Source organism: Electrophorus electricus, unplaced genomic scaffold, assembly GCF_041902795.1.
Source record: "Electrophorus electricus isolate QZ-2024a unplaced genomic scaffold, ASM4190279v1 Scaffold71, whole genome shotgun sequence".
NCBI lineage: Eukaryota > Metazoa > Chordata > Actinopteri > Gymnotiformes > Gymnotidae > Electrophorus > Electrophorus electricus.
The window spans coordinates 461,105-475,385 of NW_027658788.1; the positions used below are offsets into that span (position 1 = coordinate 461,105).

The following is a 14,281-nucleotide window of genomic DNA, read 5'->3' on the forward strand; positions in this document are numbered from 1 at the left end:
CCATGTTGCATGAGTTACACGTCATTGTCACTAATTACTTGGGAATGGGCCACCAAAAAATCCAGCTAGAAGCAGCCCTGTTATCAAAAGCGTATTGATGAAAGACTAGAAAATAGCTAACCCAAATACAACATGCACACTACAGTATAAATGGCAGTATATACATTTCACTGGGGATAAATATCAAGATGTAGACGTATACAATATGTAGAAGTAAATGAAACATTTTACAGTATACAATTCTATTTGCAAAATGAATTAAAATTTGTGACATGTAAGGTACAGTTTTGTAAACATGACAGTTCACTAGGCTGTGTGAATTGCTTCAGCAGTAATTACATTTCTAAGTTTTTCCTAATTCCTAATCACTATTTGCTCCTAAATGACTCCTTTCTTACTGATATTTTGATCTCATTGCTTATTTTGTTGTTGTGCTGTCTGGTGTTGACCATTTAAGGACAGATACCTCCTTCAAGTCTTGATTCCTCTTGAGGATTCTTTGTTACACCCATAGTTTTACCTTGCCAATGTCACCTTTGGCTTGCTCAGTGGGGGGTCCAGACTCTGACATCAGTAAAGCTGTTTTGTTACAATGAATGTAGTAAAAGGTGCTACAGAAATAAATTTGAATTCAATTGAACTGGTTTTCATCAGGACTGCAGAGGATTGTGGTTCAGCAAAGATATGCCATTGGGAAAGAAACAGGTCAGATGCTGGTTAGTATTGGTTTTGAATGCTTTAAAGTGTTTTCCATTGGGGAGTTTCTGAAATAAGTGACATCCAGGTGAAGGGATTTGCAGAACTTTTGGAGTTTCTAGAGTGATGAAGCTCAGCAAGGAATGAGAAAGAGAAAAGAGAGAAAGAGAAAGATGACTTTCTGAGCGCACTCAATGATATGCTGCAGCTGGTTTCTGGACTGTGCATTAGTGGAGCCTAAAATGTAATTAAGCTTTTGATTAAGACATACCTGCGCTTCTGTACTTTCTTTGTAATAGTAGAATCCTGCATCTGAAATGAATTTGCAGGATTCCACTGCATTGACCAGTTTCTTAATGACTAATGAGGAGGGTGCAAGAGGATGCTTCCTGAAGTACATTATAATTTCCACATCTTGGTGGTGTTGAGATCCAGGTTGTTTAAGACACAGACACACTAAATTAGGTATATCTGGGAAAGTTCACTATTGGCTCACTCTAGGCTTAATTCTAAAACTAAAATATATATTTCTTTAACTTCACTTGGGATTCTCTGAATCTATGTAGACCCAGAACTAATGTATGCATCTGGTGTCTACAAAAAAGCTACAGTTCAGAATTACAAAATAACTCTATTTAATACCAAACATAGTTTGGAATCTGGAGGGTTCCATACACCCTGGAACATAACATTGTTTTAGTGTGGATGCAAAAGATGCAAAAGATTTGAAATTACCCACAAACCACGGACATACGGGTGAAATTTAGAAAACCTGCTGAGCTTTTTTTTAGAGTACAGACATCCATTGGGATTTTATACCATGTAAATGTCCTTAAACAGAGATATGGACGCAGAATAACGTTATTGTGAACAGCTACACATAAGAAGAGTTGTTGTATCGTTATAGGCCATTTGAATGAACATAATTTATGGTCCAATACGGTCAAGCATATTTGGTCACAATTCCCATATTTTCACGCGCGAGGTCGAATCTTCGCGGTTACGAGAACTCGCGTCACCATGGAAGCAGTTGTTTTTTGACATAGTGTTTTTTTGATTCCAGACGATGAACTGTGATGAACGATGGTCTGAGAAGAAAATTCCGAGCAAGTCTATGTGTTTACATATACCCAACTTTCAAGATCGTACTGGAATTCAAAAGAGGAAAGTGCTTTTTATTCTTGTTGGAGAACACAGTCTTTGTAAATATCCTAATTGTCAACAATACTGGACAGTGTTGCTTGAACTGTAGCGTTACTGCGATTGCGATTGCTAACCTAGGTTAACTAGCTTAGCTAGTTAGCTAACGGATTCTTTCCAAGTTGAGCTCCTGACAAACTGACTTGGTGATATAGCACCTATCCAACACGCTGCTGAAGTGCGCTAGCTAGCCAACTGGCTATATTGCTTTTCCAAATCAGTGATTGGATCAATGAGTCTGATCAATGATGATTTATGCGCTAATATCGCCGGAGTTACACGAACAACTCCTTGATCACGAGAACTACCAGAGCCGAACAAATGGGGTAGAAGAGCTGAAGAACATTATTTCAGAGCTGGACTTGAAAACCGTTTCCTCTGACAGTATTGTGGAATTCATCAATTTTTTACGTAGACTTCTGGATGATACAAACTTCAAAGTCTTGTATGGCACTTTACAGGTTATCAGCCTCCTGGTTCAAAACCTGGACTACGCCGTGGACAGACATTATAAACAGATTGTATGTGTGGCCCTCAAAACTTTGGGGGACGCACGGACTGTTCCCCGGAATGAGTACATGAATATTTTTCGTCACCTCATGAGGATTGTAGGTCCACAGAAAGTTTTGGAACTTGTAATAGGACAGCTAAGGCACAAAAATTCCAGAGTCAGAGAAGATGTCATCAACATCATCACAGCTGCTATGCTCACACACCCCAGAAAAGACTTCAATATCCCTAATCTGTGTTCTGTAGTGGCTCCTTATCTTGCAGACAATAAAAAGAGGGTCCGACATGCTGCTCTGGAGCTCTTTGCTGTTTTTGACTGCTGTCTTGACACAGGAAAAAAACAGCTACTCATGAAGGCCATTGACAGGTTGGACTTCACTGGAGATGTGGAGGGACTTATGGCTGCAGTACAGGCACGAAGAGCCAGACATATTCTCCCCCGATTGTCTGCAGATGGTATGGTGGAATACGCACTGGTCATCCCCAAGCCTGGTCAACGGCGAATACCTCAGTTTGGCTCTGGAGCTGACCTGAACTGGGTTATTAATGGAGGGAAAGTTAACAGTGCACAGAGCCACCACACAGAACCAGATTCGGATCGACTGAGTGGCTACGGCAGCTTTGGTTCTCTTACAGATGGCCTCCAGTCACACAAGAGAGTAGTTAGCGCTAGGAAGGCGAAAAACAAGCTACCCTGGGAGAGGTCTTTCCTCCCATGTTTAGTAAACAAGCAGCCTTGCAGTGCATCAAATGCAAAGTTATCTGATAAGGTGGGTGATTACCTCATGAAGTTAATTTTACATGCACACACAGAATTACAAAAAAGGAAAAATAAGGTTAAAAATGAGAGAATGTACTATTTTGAATGCAGCTCCAAACTCAACAAGCTACTTTACCTTTTTTTTCCTTTATGTAGCTGTGAATCTTATTTATTTGTGTTAGGCTACAAGTTTTCTATTCCATATTCCAATTTCCATCAACATTACTTCTTACATTACTGCCCTTCTGCAGACCTGAACTGTTTTGCCTAATGTGTAAGTTTTGAGTCACTTCATTTTTATAACATGACCCCCATTATTTTTCATGTTGAACTGTTTCAGTACTATTTTCATTGTAATTTAGTTGCATAAAATTGCACAATGTCCTGTACATTTTTGTTAAGAAAGCATTGTGTACTGAGCTACAACAGAACAGATGTCTATTTAAAAAAAGGAATATCATGGTTTGCTACATGCTTACTTATAAATGTTCAGTAATAAGGGACTGTTTTTTGTTGTTGCTGCTTTAGTTTAGTGTGGAAGATCTCACTACCTCCTTGAGGCTGAATCAGAAAAACTGTGGCACAAACTCTGGTAAGTAAATGTCTCTTTGTTTTCTCTTTGTGTCCTCTATTTTAGATTTGTCCTATTTTCTTACTAGGTTTTCAACATACAACCTATAAATACATGTTGATTTGTATTCCCATGTCTCTTGTGTCTTTTACTGTTTCTGCCTTTACTCATGCTTTCATTTTCACACCTTAAATTAGCAGCTAATTATCTAGCTAATTAGTGTGTGTGTGTGTGTGCGTGCGTGCGTGCGCGTGCGTGCGTGCGTGTGTGTGTGTGTGTTAATTTATCTGGACATTTGTCCTTGAACATGCCACCCAGACTTGTAACATGTAGGTCAAGACATGAAATGAAAATGTTAACTCATTGTTAAGTTTTAAATGTGTATGAGTACATGGAATACATTGAAGTGGGTTTCTATCAGTATTCGGACTGCTGCTATTAATATGGGCGTTCTTCAGTACTTTTCAATATTCCTGTACTTTATGGAAAAAAAATTTGGCATCATGAAAAATATCCTAAAATCCACACCGAAGCATTAACACAATGTAGCAGTGTGTGGATTATGAAACATGGGAGTAGTATTTATTAGAAACACTAGAGGAAGTCTGAATTTGAGTGTATTTCATGCTCCAGTACTAATTTTAGCAGTGATATGTTTGTAGATGACTGAGTAGAGCACACTAGAGTGGGCACCATGACCACCCACATGCAGGGTGGGTTTACGGTGAAACACATTATTTGTTGGGCAGTTTTGTTTAGCCTAGGATGATAATGCTTCCTACCATTGATATAGAAGCTTAGTATAATACTGGCTATACATGTATATTGATTATAGTTGTCACTTTGTCATTATTTTAACCCGCCCCAACAAACAAACAAAACATTGTCATGTTGCTTTGCTGGCTTCTGATACCACATCTAGATGGCTGCAAACGCAATCATCTATATAACATGGCTTCTTTAATATGCTGGGTGAAACAAGGCCAGTGTTGAGCTCTGGTGTGCTGCAGCGGTCTGTGTGATGTAAGGAATTTGTGATTTTTACCAAGTCCTATTTTAGTTGGCATTGACATTATAAGACTGCAGGCAAGACTAGACTTGAATCTTTTATTGCAGTCTGTTGATAAAAGATCCCACCTGCACTGTTCAAATCCAAGAAGAGCCTACAGAGGTCTCCTGTAAACAATGTAACCATATGATTAAGTTTTCTTAAAATTATGTTAAAGTCTTTAGTTATAAAATCTAAATTGCTATTGCTCACTTTTTGTTTACCGCTTAGTTGTTTTTTGGTATGCATTTGTAGTCTGATGTGTGCCTATTAGTTACATATGCTGAGCTGATGCTTCAAATTGTCCTCAAGTTTCCTGTTTCTGTTTCATTCTCCAGATTCAGTAGAGCCTTTCCAGCCCGATGCTCCAGGATGGAAAAGAGAGACAGTGGGTAGACTTTGTCGAAGCGGTAGCCTTGGTGCGGACCCAGATATTTTAAAAGCAGCTAATCTCAGTGATTCTGACAGAGGTGACTTGTTGATGTTGATTTTACTTTATTTATATATACAAAATGTAGAAAATAGCACATTTGCATAATTTTTGCAATAGATTTGTTTTGTTGTAAAATATTGCTAAATAGAATAATTGGAATCAAGGCATCACTTGACCATAAACTTCACTCACTGAGTGTCAAATGAAAGGAGCTACTGAACATTATTTGCTGCCAAATGAATAGTCATGGAAGATTCTCTTGAGAATAGATGCTCTTTTCCATACAGGTTTGCCCAAAGCCAACCGCTTGCTGTCTGGTAACCCCAGTGTAGAGCGCACCTTTTCAGTTCCTTCCAATCCACCCCCCCCCGGGTCTTTTCTGCTGCCCTCCTACCCTCTGGCCACTCTTCCGGGAGTGCAGCTGACTCCCACCCTGCCTCGTAGATGCCATGCAAACTCCTCACTGTCCATGTCCAATACATGGCCCAACAAGCGAGATACGATCCCTCGTCACAGGGACCCCAGCTCATGGGGGGATAAAACAGGTGAGGGCATAGCTACATTGCTTAGAAAATGTGTCTTTGTTCAGTGGGAAACTGCCAAAGCATTTTTGGCTCTTCAGTATTTAGCAGTGTCAGAATTAAAAATGAATCATACTGAAATATCAAATTGTATTGAAATGTAAGATTTCAGGATTCAATTAAAAAAAAAAAAGAAACTGAATCATTGTTGGGTCACACATTTACATGAGCTCTACTTAATCTGGAATGGATGTCTTGCTTTCAGTTATTCTTTGTTATATCTTTGTGATATCTAATCACATTTTGAGTAAGAACTTGATAGTTGGTAACAAGGATGCCAATTACAGGATGAAAATGTAAACTGTTTACTGTGATTGTAATGCAGCTGCCTTCACTTTTGACTGGTGTGTTTCTCCATATGTGAAGTACACAGAGGTTGATGTGGCTTTGCCTTAAACTGACACTTTTTTACCACCATGACAGGAGTTTTTGGCTTCACTGGTGCTCCCTGCTACCCTGGAGTGACTCTGTCCCCAGAACAGGAGGAGTTGGTAAGAAAACCCCCCAGGGAGCCACTGATTGGGGTGTATGGCCATGCTGTTTCAGCTGGCCATATGGATTCGGAAGAAAGCACTGAGCCAGAAAAAGCAGCGGTGAGACAATGTTTATTTTGTTTTATTGAACAATCTGCTAATATTTATTGATTCCCTTTACTTTAATCTTTCCTAACTTCAGCAGTGGTTTTTGAATGTGCTGTTGATATGGAATGACTTTGTTGCCAGTTTGACAGTAAAATTTTGATAAAATAACGATTTGATAAGATTTTAATGCAAATTGACTCCTACGTTGCATAATTTCAGTCCGGTCCTCCAGGTTCTGATTGACAGTCTTGAATAGAGATGCTATGTGGTTATTCATGTATGTGTATTTGTTGGAGAGGGTAAAGCCGTTTAGGTTTGCAAGGGTTAAGATGCATCAACATCGTCTGGAGCAGCAAGAAGTTCCGCCTATACAGGGGGAGTGGCAGAACATGCAACGATTGAAGCAGAACTTTAGACACATGGCATTTGACGTGGGCTCAGACGACACGGCATCTCTGAAAGGTAACGGTTGACCTCAATGAATGCTCCTCCTCGTGCTTACTGAGACTCATGGAAGCTCTGTAGTCACCATAGCCTGTTAATCTCCTTCCCATCAGATTTGCAGCGCAACGGTAGTGTTCTAGCATCCACGAAGGCTGAACTCCTGGATGATTTGCCCTCGAGCCCCAACAGCACACACGCACCCAGAAGCCTGGTCAAAAGTTTCATTCGTCCCAGCCCTCCCACGGCTCCTTCCAGACGCATGCTGCCACGACGCCAACAAGCCCCCAGTCTGAACAGAGCATGTCCACCCCTTTCAAACTGCTCTGGTGAGTGTCACCTGTTATTCTGCGCTTCATGCATGGTCACTGCTCTTGAGTAAATAGATTTGCTCTAAACGCTGTATCACACAATTGTGTTTTAAAGGCCCTGCACAGTTGTTTGTTTAAAAATGCAAAAAAACAAAAAAAAACCCAACCATATATATTCCAAAGAATGTTAAATATTCCAGTCACCTTCCTACTATCATTTTTTTAAACCATAAAACGACATTAAAAAGAGTGTTGTCCTTTTACCATTCTGCTGTTTGGGCGTGGACCTCAGAGGATTCATTGACAGCCTCTGTGTGAAAAGCTATTAGGGATTTTGGTCAACAGCAGAATCCTTGCTGTGTTTAAATAGACTAATCAATTAGAGGACACCACAGTTCGTATTTTAAGAATACATTTATAGCAATATCATCTGTGCATTTATTACATATTGATCATGTTTACATTAAAGCTATTAAGGAACGTTAGCTAACTAGCGTATATTCGGCTGGTTAATCAGGTCTAGCTAACAGGCTTTGACTACGCATGGAGAGAGCTAAACATGGGACAGGCAGAGACTGGTGGCAATTTCAAATAGTGTTGGTGTATCATAACGTTATAAAAAATACATTTGTTGACCCAAATTGCACAAAATTAGCAAACGTTTGCATGTACTAACGTTTTGTTATATTTTCCATTACTTGCTACGGTATTGAATAAAGTGTCGAATGAAAACAATGGCTGTTAATTAATATCAAAGACTTACTAACTTATCAATATTACCTCCAGTAAGTGTGGGGAAAGGTGTTGTGTTTCAGTTATAGTCGGCAGGCAAATCTAGAGCTGTATTGAGCTCAGTTTGCAAATTATTTCACAGTAAAATGCTTGCTACAAACTCTTGTATTGGGTGTCACTTAGACCCCAGAAAGAAATTTGAGCAACCTTGATTTGGTCTTGTTTTCTGGAATAAAATGTAGAGTAACCCTTTTCCCGTTTGTATACAAAAACTGAGCATTTGTATGTACATGTCATCTCTGTTCCTTGAAAAGAGCTATGTGCAGTGATTGAAGTGTAGTAGGGTCAGTTGATTTCACAGTTCATGTATATGCAATATTACATAGCTTATGATTCCCTATAGTCAATTAGTGTTATCTGTGACATCAAAGATAACACCACATAAAGTGTAAGTCCTAAATAGAAGTTAGGCGGTATAGAAAAAATAAAACAATTAGAGGTTGTTTTATGCACTCTACAATGCCCAATAACTACTGAACTGAAGCAGAAGTATGAAGATAATCACATACTTCCAGCTAATACAACATTTTGAGTAAGGAGAAAAAATACTGTGCAAGGCCATTAAATGTAGTTGGCCATCTTGAATAATGTTATGTTTTGCAGTCAAGTTGATTTGAAACAAAGTTGAACTGGTAGCCCTAAAATAAGTAGTCAGTTTGTTTGTGGTGCGGTATTCCTCTTTAGATGAACTCACACCAGGAACCCCCAGGAAGAATCCCCATGAGCAGCTGGCTTTGCGGCCGTTCTCTAAACCGGACCTTGCTGTCACTCAGAGCTTCAGACTGCTTAGCTCTGATGACTGGTAAATCTCATACCTGTAAAATTATGACGCATTTGGCTAGGGTCAAGTAAAACAGTTTAGTAATTTATGATTTTCTGCATATATGATACATATGCTTAGAAATTAGTAAAGTGATTTTATCACTATCACTTTTTTCCTTTTGTCCCCTCTTTCATAATCTTTTTTCAGTTATGATAACCTACTTTTACAGTTTGTGTTTGTCCAATATTTTCATACAGGGAGAAGAAGATTGATGGCCTGATACTCATGCGTAGTTTAGCACGGTATCACTCTGATGTGCTTAGTAGTAGGCTTCATGATGTCTGCCTTGTTCTTAATCAAGAGGTAAGTGACTATATCTGCTCACTATTGCGTCTGACTCCTTGTAACTTCCTGTGAATCTGTCTGATTCCTAAAATTAACCTATAATACCATTAAATTTTTTGTCATACACCATCAGCCTATGTTATTGAGACATTGCTGCCAAAAACTACACAGATCTTTCAGTAAAGTTAGTATAATGCTTGAAATTATTATAAAAATAATTTTAATCTAAGGGCATTTTAGATGCCATATTTAACTGTAATAATGAGTGATGAAGCCATTTCTTGGCATAACACAAGCTGGAATGTCTTCCTTCCCCCAGGTTCAGAACCTACGCTCTGGAGTGTCACGCGTGGCGGTGGTGACCTTGGGAGAGTTGTACTCTGGCCTGCAGAAAAGTATGGACCAGGAGGTGGAAGCTACAGCCAAGGTCCTCCTCCACAAAGCAGGAGAGTCCAATGCTTTTATTAGGCAGGATGTGGACACAGCCCTGGACTGCATGGTGCAGAACTGCACCCCCACCCGAAGCATGAACGCTCTTCTCGCTGGAGGACTCGGGTCAGTTAACTTGCAGTTAGCTTTCAGCTATAGCTTTCATCTAGCTGCAGCAGTCAAGAGGCCAACAAATGAGAGCGCTTTGGCTGCTGTTTGCTATTATTTTCACTTATCCTTTGGTGTTTCGAAATGTTTTTTGGCATTGGACAGTATTTTTGTTGATTTATCCTCTTAAAGATTTTTTTTAAAGCCATCAAATAGAATAGGATAATTTGATTATGCCTTTAGTTCATAGATAAGTGTATTAAGTTACTTTAAAGATGAAAGAGTTAAACATTGCACTGTATACATTGACTAGATTACTACATATTTGTTATTATGTCATACTTTTTTGAGTGCCTTTAAATATTTCCTTCTCTTTTCTCGTTTGTGTTCTCCTCAAAAGTCATTTGAATGCTGCAGTAAGAAAGTGCACTTCTCAGCATTTGGCTACTTTGATAGAAAAGATTGGCGCTGACCGCTTATTGTCTGGGACAAAAGGTGTGACTAATCGAATTCTACCTGCAGTCTCCAAATTGGCGCAAGACTCTTCCCAAGAAACCAGGTTGGTACCAGGATCAGATGGAAAACTATCAAAGCTTTTCACATGCCCAGATAGTAATCTTTTGGTTTATTCTTTTAGTCTCCCAACTATGACACTCTGAAGTCAGCAAATGCAGCTAAATTGTAGAGTAATAGAAGTTTTTTAGACACAGAGTGTCTTGGCAACTGGAATTGTGTCCTGGTAAAATAAATATACTAATAAATATTGGACTCTGCTTAATTGTAGTAAATGTAGTAGACTGGTACAATTTGTTGGTGTGCTGTGAGTCACCCTTAAGTTCCTCCCTCATGGTTCTCTCATGGGAACGGGGCTGTTATTTGTCTCAGGTACTTTGGTCGCCGCATGCTACTGTTCCTTTCGTCTCATCACGACTTTGATAAGATGGTGGAAAAGTACATCCCTACCAAAGACCTGCCCACCATCAGGGCCACTGTCCTCACTCTGAAATCCAAGGTGACAATTCAGCACATATATTTGTATATATGATTAGGATTTTTAATTCCATTCAGCCACTATGCTGTAAGCTTACTGACTAAACAAAGCTTATTCACTAAACTTATTCACAGTATTAGTGAAACCCACCTCAGAGCTGACAAGGTAGACAAATGTTTTAAACAAATACTAAAGTACAGAGCAGTGCAAGGCACCACACATTGTACACAGCAGTATGTATATGCAGCAAATATATTAAGCCAAAATCATATATTAAAGATGTCAGTGTACAAAAAGATGAGGCAATACAGTTGTCTCCTAGTAAATAGTTTGTGATCTCCCATTATAATAGTTCAAATATTGTATTTACAGTAAGGTATAGATATTGCACAGTGCAGTCCCAGACCCAGTAGTTAGAAACAAAGTATGAAAGAACATTTGGTCTTCATTATCTGGAGAGTCATCACCCAGTGATGCTGATGTGGATTTAGGTCCCGGGTGAGAAGCCTCAGGATACCCCTTCAGCTCGAGGCAGGCGCTATATCCCTTGCGGTGGAATGAGGTATGCCTCCTCTATAAACCGTCAACCTCAGATTGTCAGCAGGTGAATTTTTAAACAATCAAAGCAAAAAACATGAGTTCCTATTGAAACTGCTTTAATCTTTCTACTTTTTGATGGTGATTATGTTGTTGTTATTGTTGTTGTTGTTGTTGTTGTTTTAAATTTATTGTAACCACATTAAATTTCTTTTTATTACAATAAACCAATCCTTACATTTTCTCTCTTGTTGTGTGTGTTCAGCAAAGATGCCAGCAAAGCACAGGTCCACAGCATTGCAGACAAGACCAAGTACATCAAACAGCTTAAATACACAGACAGGACAAGGTCCAGGTGTGGGATCCTCCCAACTGTACGTGGCGGGCCAAACCACATGACTCGCGGGAGATGAGCGTTCTGTGACACTTATTGCCAAGGTGCTATTTAAACAGACTGTGAGCACACAAGGGGTCACTGACTTATGGCATGAAGCTGAACTCAGAATCAGAACAGAATGACCTCAGCAGCACTCTAGGAAGCCAATCTGATATATTCAACACTTGCTGTCTGCAGAGATGCTGAGAAGTGCTTTGCCAATTCTGTTTGATGTGTTATGAGTTATGCTTAGAGTTATGATGCCCACAAGCTGCTGTCATTTGAGGTGCATTAGTGCTGGAGGACAGGTGGAGTTTAGCAAGTAAATATGGTTGTAGCCATATTATCAACAAGGATAATGGAGTTGAGCCTGTGCAGACTTTGCTAAGATGTTGTGTATACATTTGGCTGTCAGCTGGGCCATGCACTGAACTGACCAAGTATTTTTTCTTTAACTGGAATAAAAAAATGTAAATGTTTTCAAGAATAACACGCTTCATGTGATGTTTTATGGTTTATTGTTTAAAAAATTAATGATATAGAAGTCTATTTTGGTCATGACATCAGTATGGTAAAAAATTAAATACTGGAATTAATTAAAAAAATTAAATACATGGAACAGGATAATCACAACATGATTATACAACAAATTTAATTTATATATCCAAAATGTATTAATTTTATGAGATACAATCTAGTAGTTCCTTTCTGTGATATGAAAAATATTTTGTAAAAGGGTGCTATCTGTTGTAGTTACTGATTCTTATTTTCACTTCTTATATATATATTCCTGTTAGATCATATAGAAAATTGGTCATTGTTAGTATGGCATACTCCCTTGTGTAACCCTTTTCTTTGACACGCCACCCAGCACAATATCCTTAGATTCAGCCTTAACCTTTAGGTCCTTATATGTATTGACACCCACAGTATAAGCTGTGCAATGACTGATAAATTATTTTGCTTTATACACACTACTCCAGTGTGACATTTATTTCTGTGTTCCTTTCAATAAAAAATAATCACATCATTGTGGTACAAAATTTCTTCAACAAAATTCCCTTGCTAAACAAGAGAATTCATTCTAAAAATGTGGATGATGGCAGCTGTCCCTAAACATTGTCAATTCACATCAGAGTGTAACTGGCAAACTGTCAAGACTACTGCAGCTACACATTCTTCTGTTTGAAAATGTGTGAAGATGATCACTGTAGATCATTGAGGCACCTCTATCACTGCAGATCAAACTGCCACTGATTTTACCCCTGATTTCCACTACCTGAATGCACAGACTTTCATTCTTAAAAGGAATGAACTGAAACAAAATGCTATTTGAAAAGAATTATTGCTCATACTCTGGGGAGCTCAGATTAGATTTTAGGACATTCTCATTTACAAACAGTCTATCTATTTTTCTATTTTTATTTTTCACTATCTCAGGAAATTGCCTATGTTTATAAATGCTTACAGCTGATATCTGTCATGAACTGAAACAAAAAAGGGGTCAATCTGACATTTTAGAACTTGAAAGTTGTACAATGGATAAGATAATGTTGTCTTGACATCATGCTCAGAACAAAGAAACAGTAACCTCCCCAAGAAGCAAGAAACCTCCAACATACACTTCCAAAAGGGCTCAGTAACTGGCAAAAGTGGCACAGTGACTTCTGTTGAGCTGTAACTCACAACCGCAAGGGCCTCTGTGAATTATGACTGCAATCTGAAGCATTAGTGCCTTTAATCTCATGAAAAAGCCTTAGCAGCACGCAGCCCATTGGCTGAAATAAGATAACCCAGCGCAACCTGGTTTTATGTGATAAAGGAGCCCTGACAAACAGAAACACAAGGTGTTACCTTTTTGGGCACATGTATGAAAAGCATGTGCAACGCACAATTATAAGTCAAGTTGAATCCCTGTGTAAAAGGACTGGGAAAAGTGAAATATATACTGGAGAGTGTGATGAATAATTAGGATCTTCTGAGTCTACCATATGGCACTTCTATTAACACTTATAATCATATCCATATTCTGCTATACAGTATCCATACGATGAGGGGTGGTGCCTGTGGTAGATTATGTTATATAGTTGTGCCTATAGTATTTGATTTGCTCCCCTGATAAGCCTTGTAATCCTGGAAATCCCTGCATTGTCATTTTAGTCACTCACTGGGAAGAGGCTGAGTTTTGTTAGAAGTTACAAGAGGTGGGTGTGGATTGTTTTACTTAGCCTTTATTGTTCTGCCAGTTCTGCCAGAGATTAAATCAAACAATATCACATGTGATATTGCTTTTATACAACAGTTCCACAAGTGCCATTTATTAGTTAACACTAATAATCTACAATATGTTATGATTTGTTTGTTTATTTACTAATTTATTTGGTTCTGTCAACACAAATAGCTCCGCAAATGGACTGGTACTGAACTGTCACCAAACAACACAAACATTTTCCCATAGGTTGCTACTTTGTGGAGGTTTATGTTACCACAGGCCGGCTACTTTTATAATGTACATTTATCTGCATGTTCCCATTTATTGTGCAAACAGAAAAATATGACAAATCATTTGATGACGTGACTCTGATGAGATAACAGCAAATGTTACAATCTAAGATAGATAACAATTGTAATTAAGGGTTAATAAAATGCACTTGTAAAGCAGAGTACCATTATACTCTATATCAGCACTCATGAAATCTCTATCGTCTAATCAAAGAACTAACTGTTCTATAATAAACAATATCATTGGATTTTAATGTTGAGCTGAGTTTTGGTCTGTCTTGTTCTTGTTACATTTACTTAATTTTC

At 38.6% G+C, this 14,281-nt stretch overlaps 1 protein-coding gene across 1 annotated transcript; it reads left to right on the forward strand.

Annotated features, from left to right (window-relative positions):
- Positions 1-2,082: 2,082 nt before the first annotated feature.
- LOC145656511 (TOG array regulator of axonemal microtubules protein 1-like) lies at positions 2,083-11,471 on the forward strand (the record flags this gene model as incomplete). The annotated part of the gene is made up of 15 exons (XM_081709700.1): positions 2,083-3,176; positions 3,695-3,758; positions 5,124-5,255; positions 5,506-5,840; positions 6,052-6,064; positions 6,223-6,390; positions 6,672-6,842; positions 6,938-7,150; positions 8,609-8,726; positions 8,945-9,050; positions 9,352-9,587; positions 9,970-10,128; positions 10,455-10,581; positions 11,052-11,164; positions 11,363-11,471. Coding segments are annotated over exons 1-15 (3,099 nt in total), but the record flags the coding sequence as incomplete, so codon positions are not given.
- Between the last annotated feature and the right edge of the window lie 2,810 nt (positions 11,472-14,281).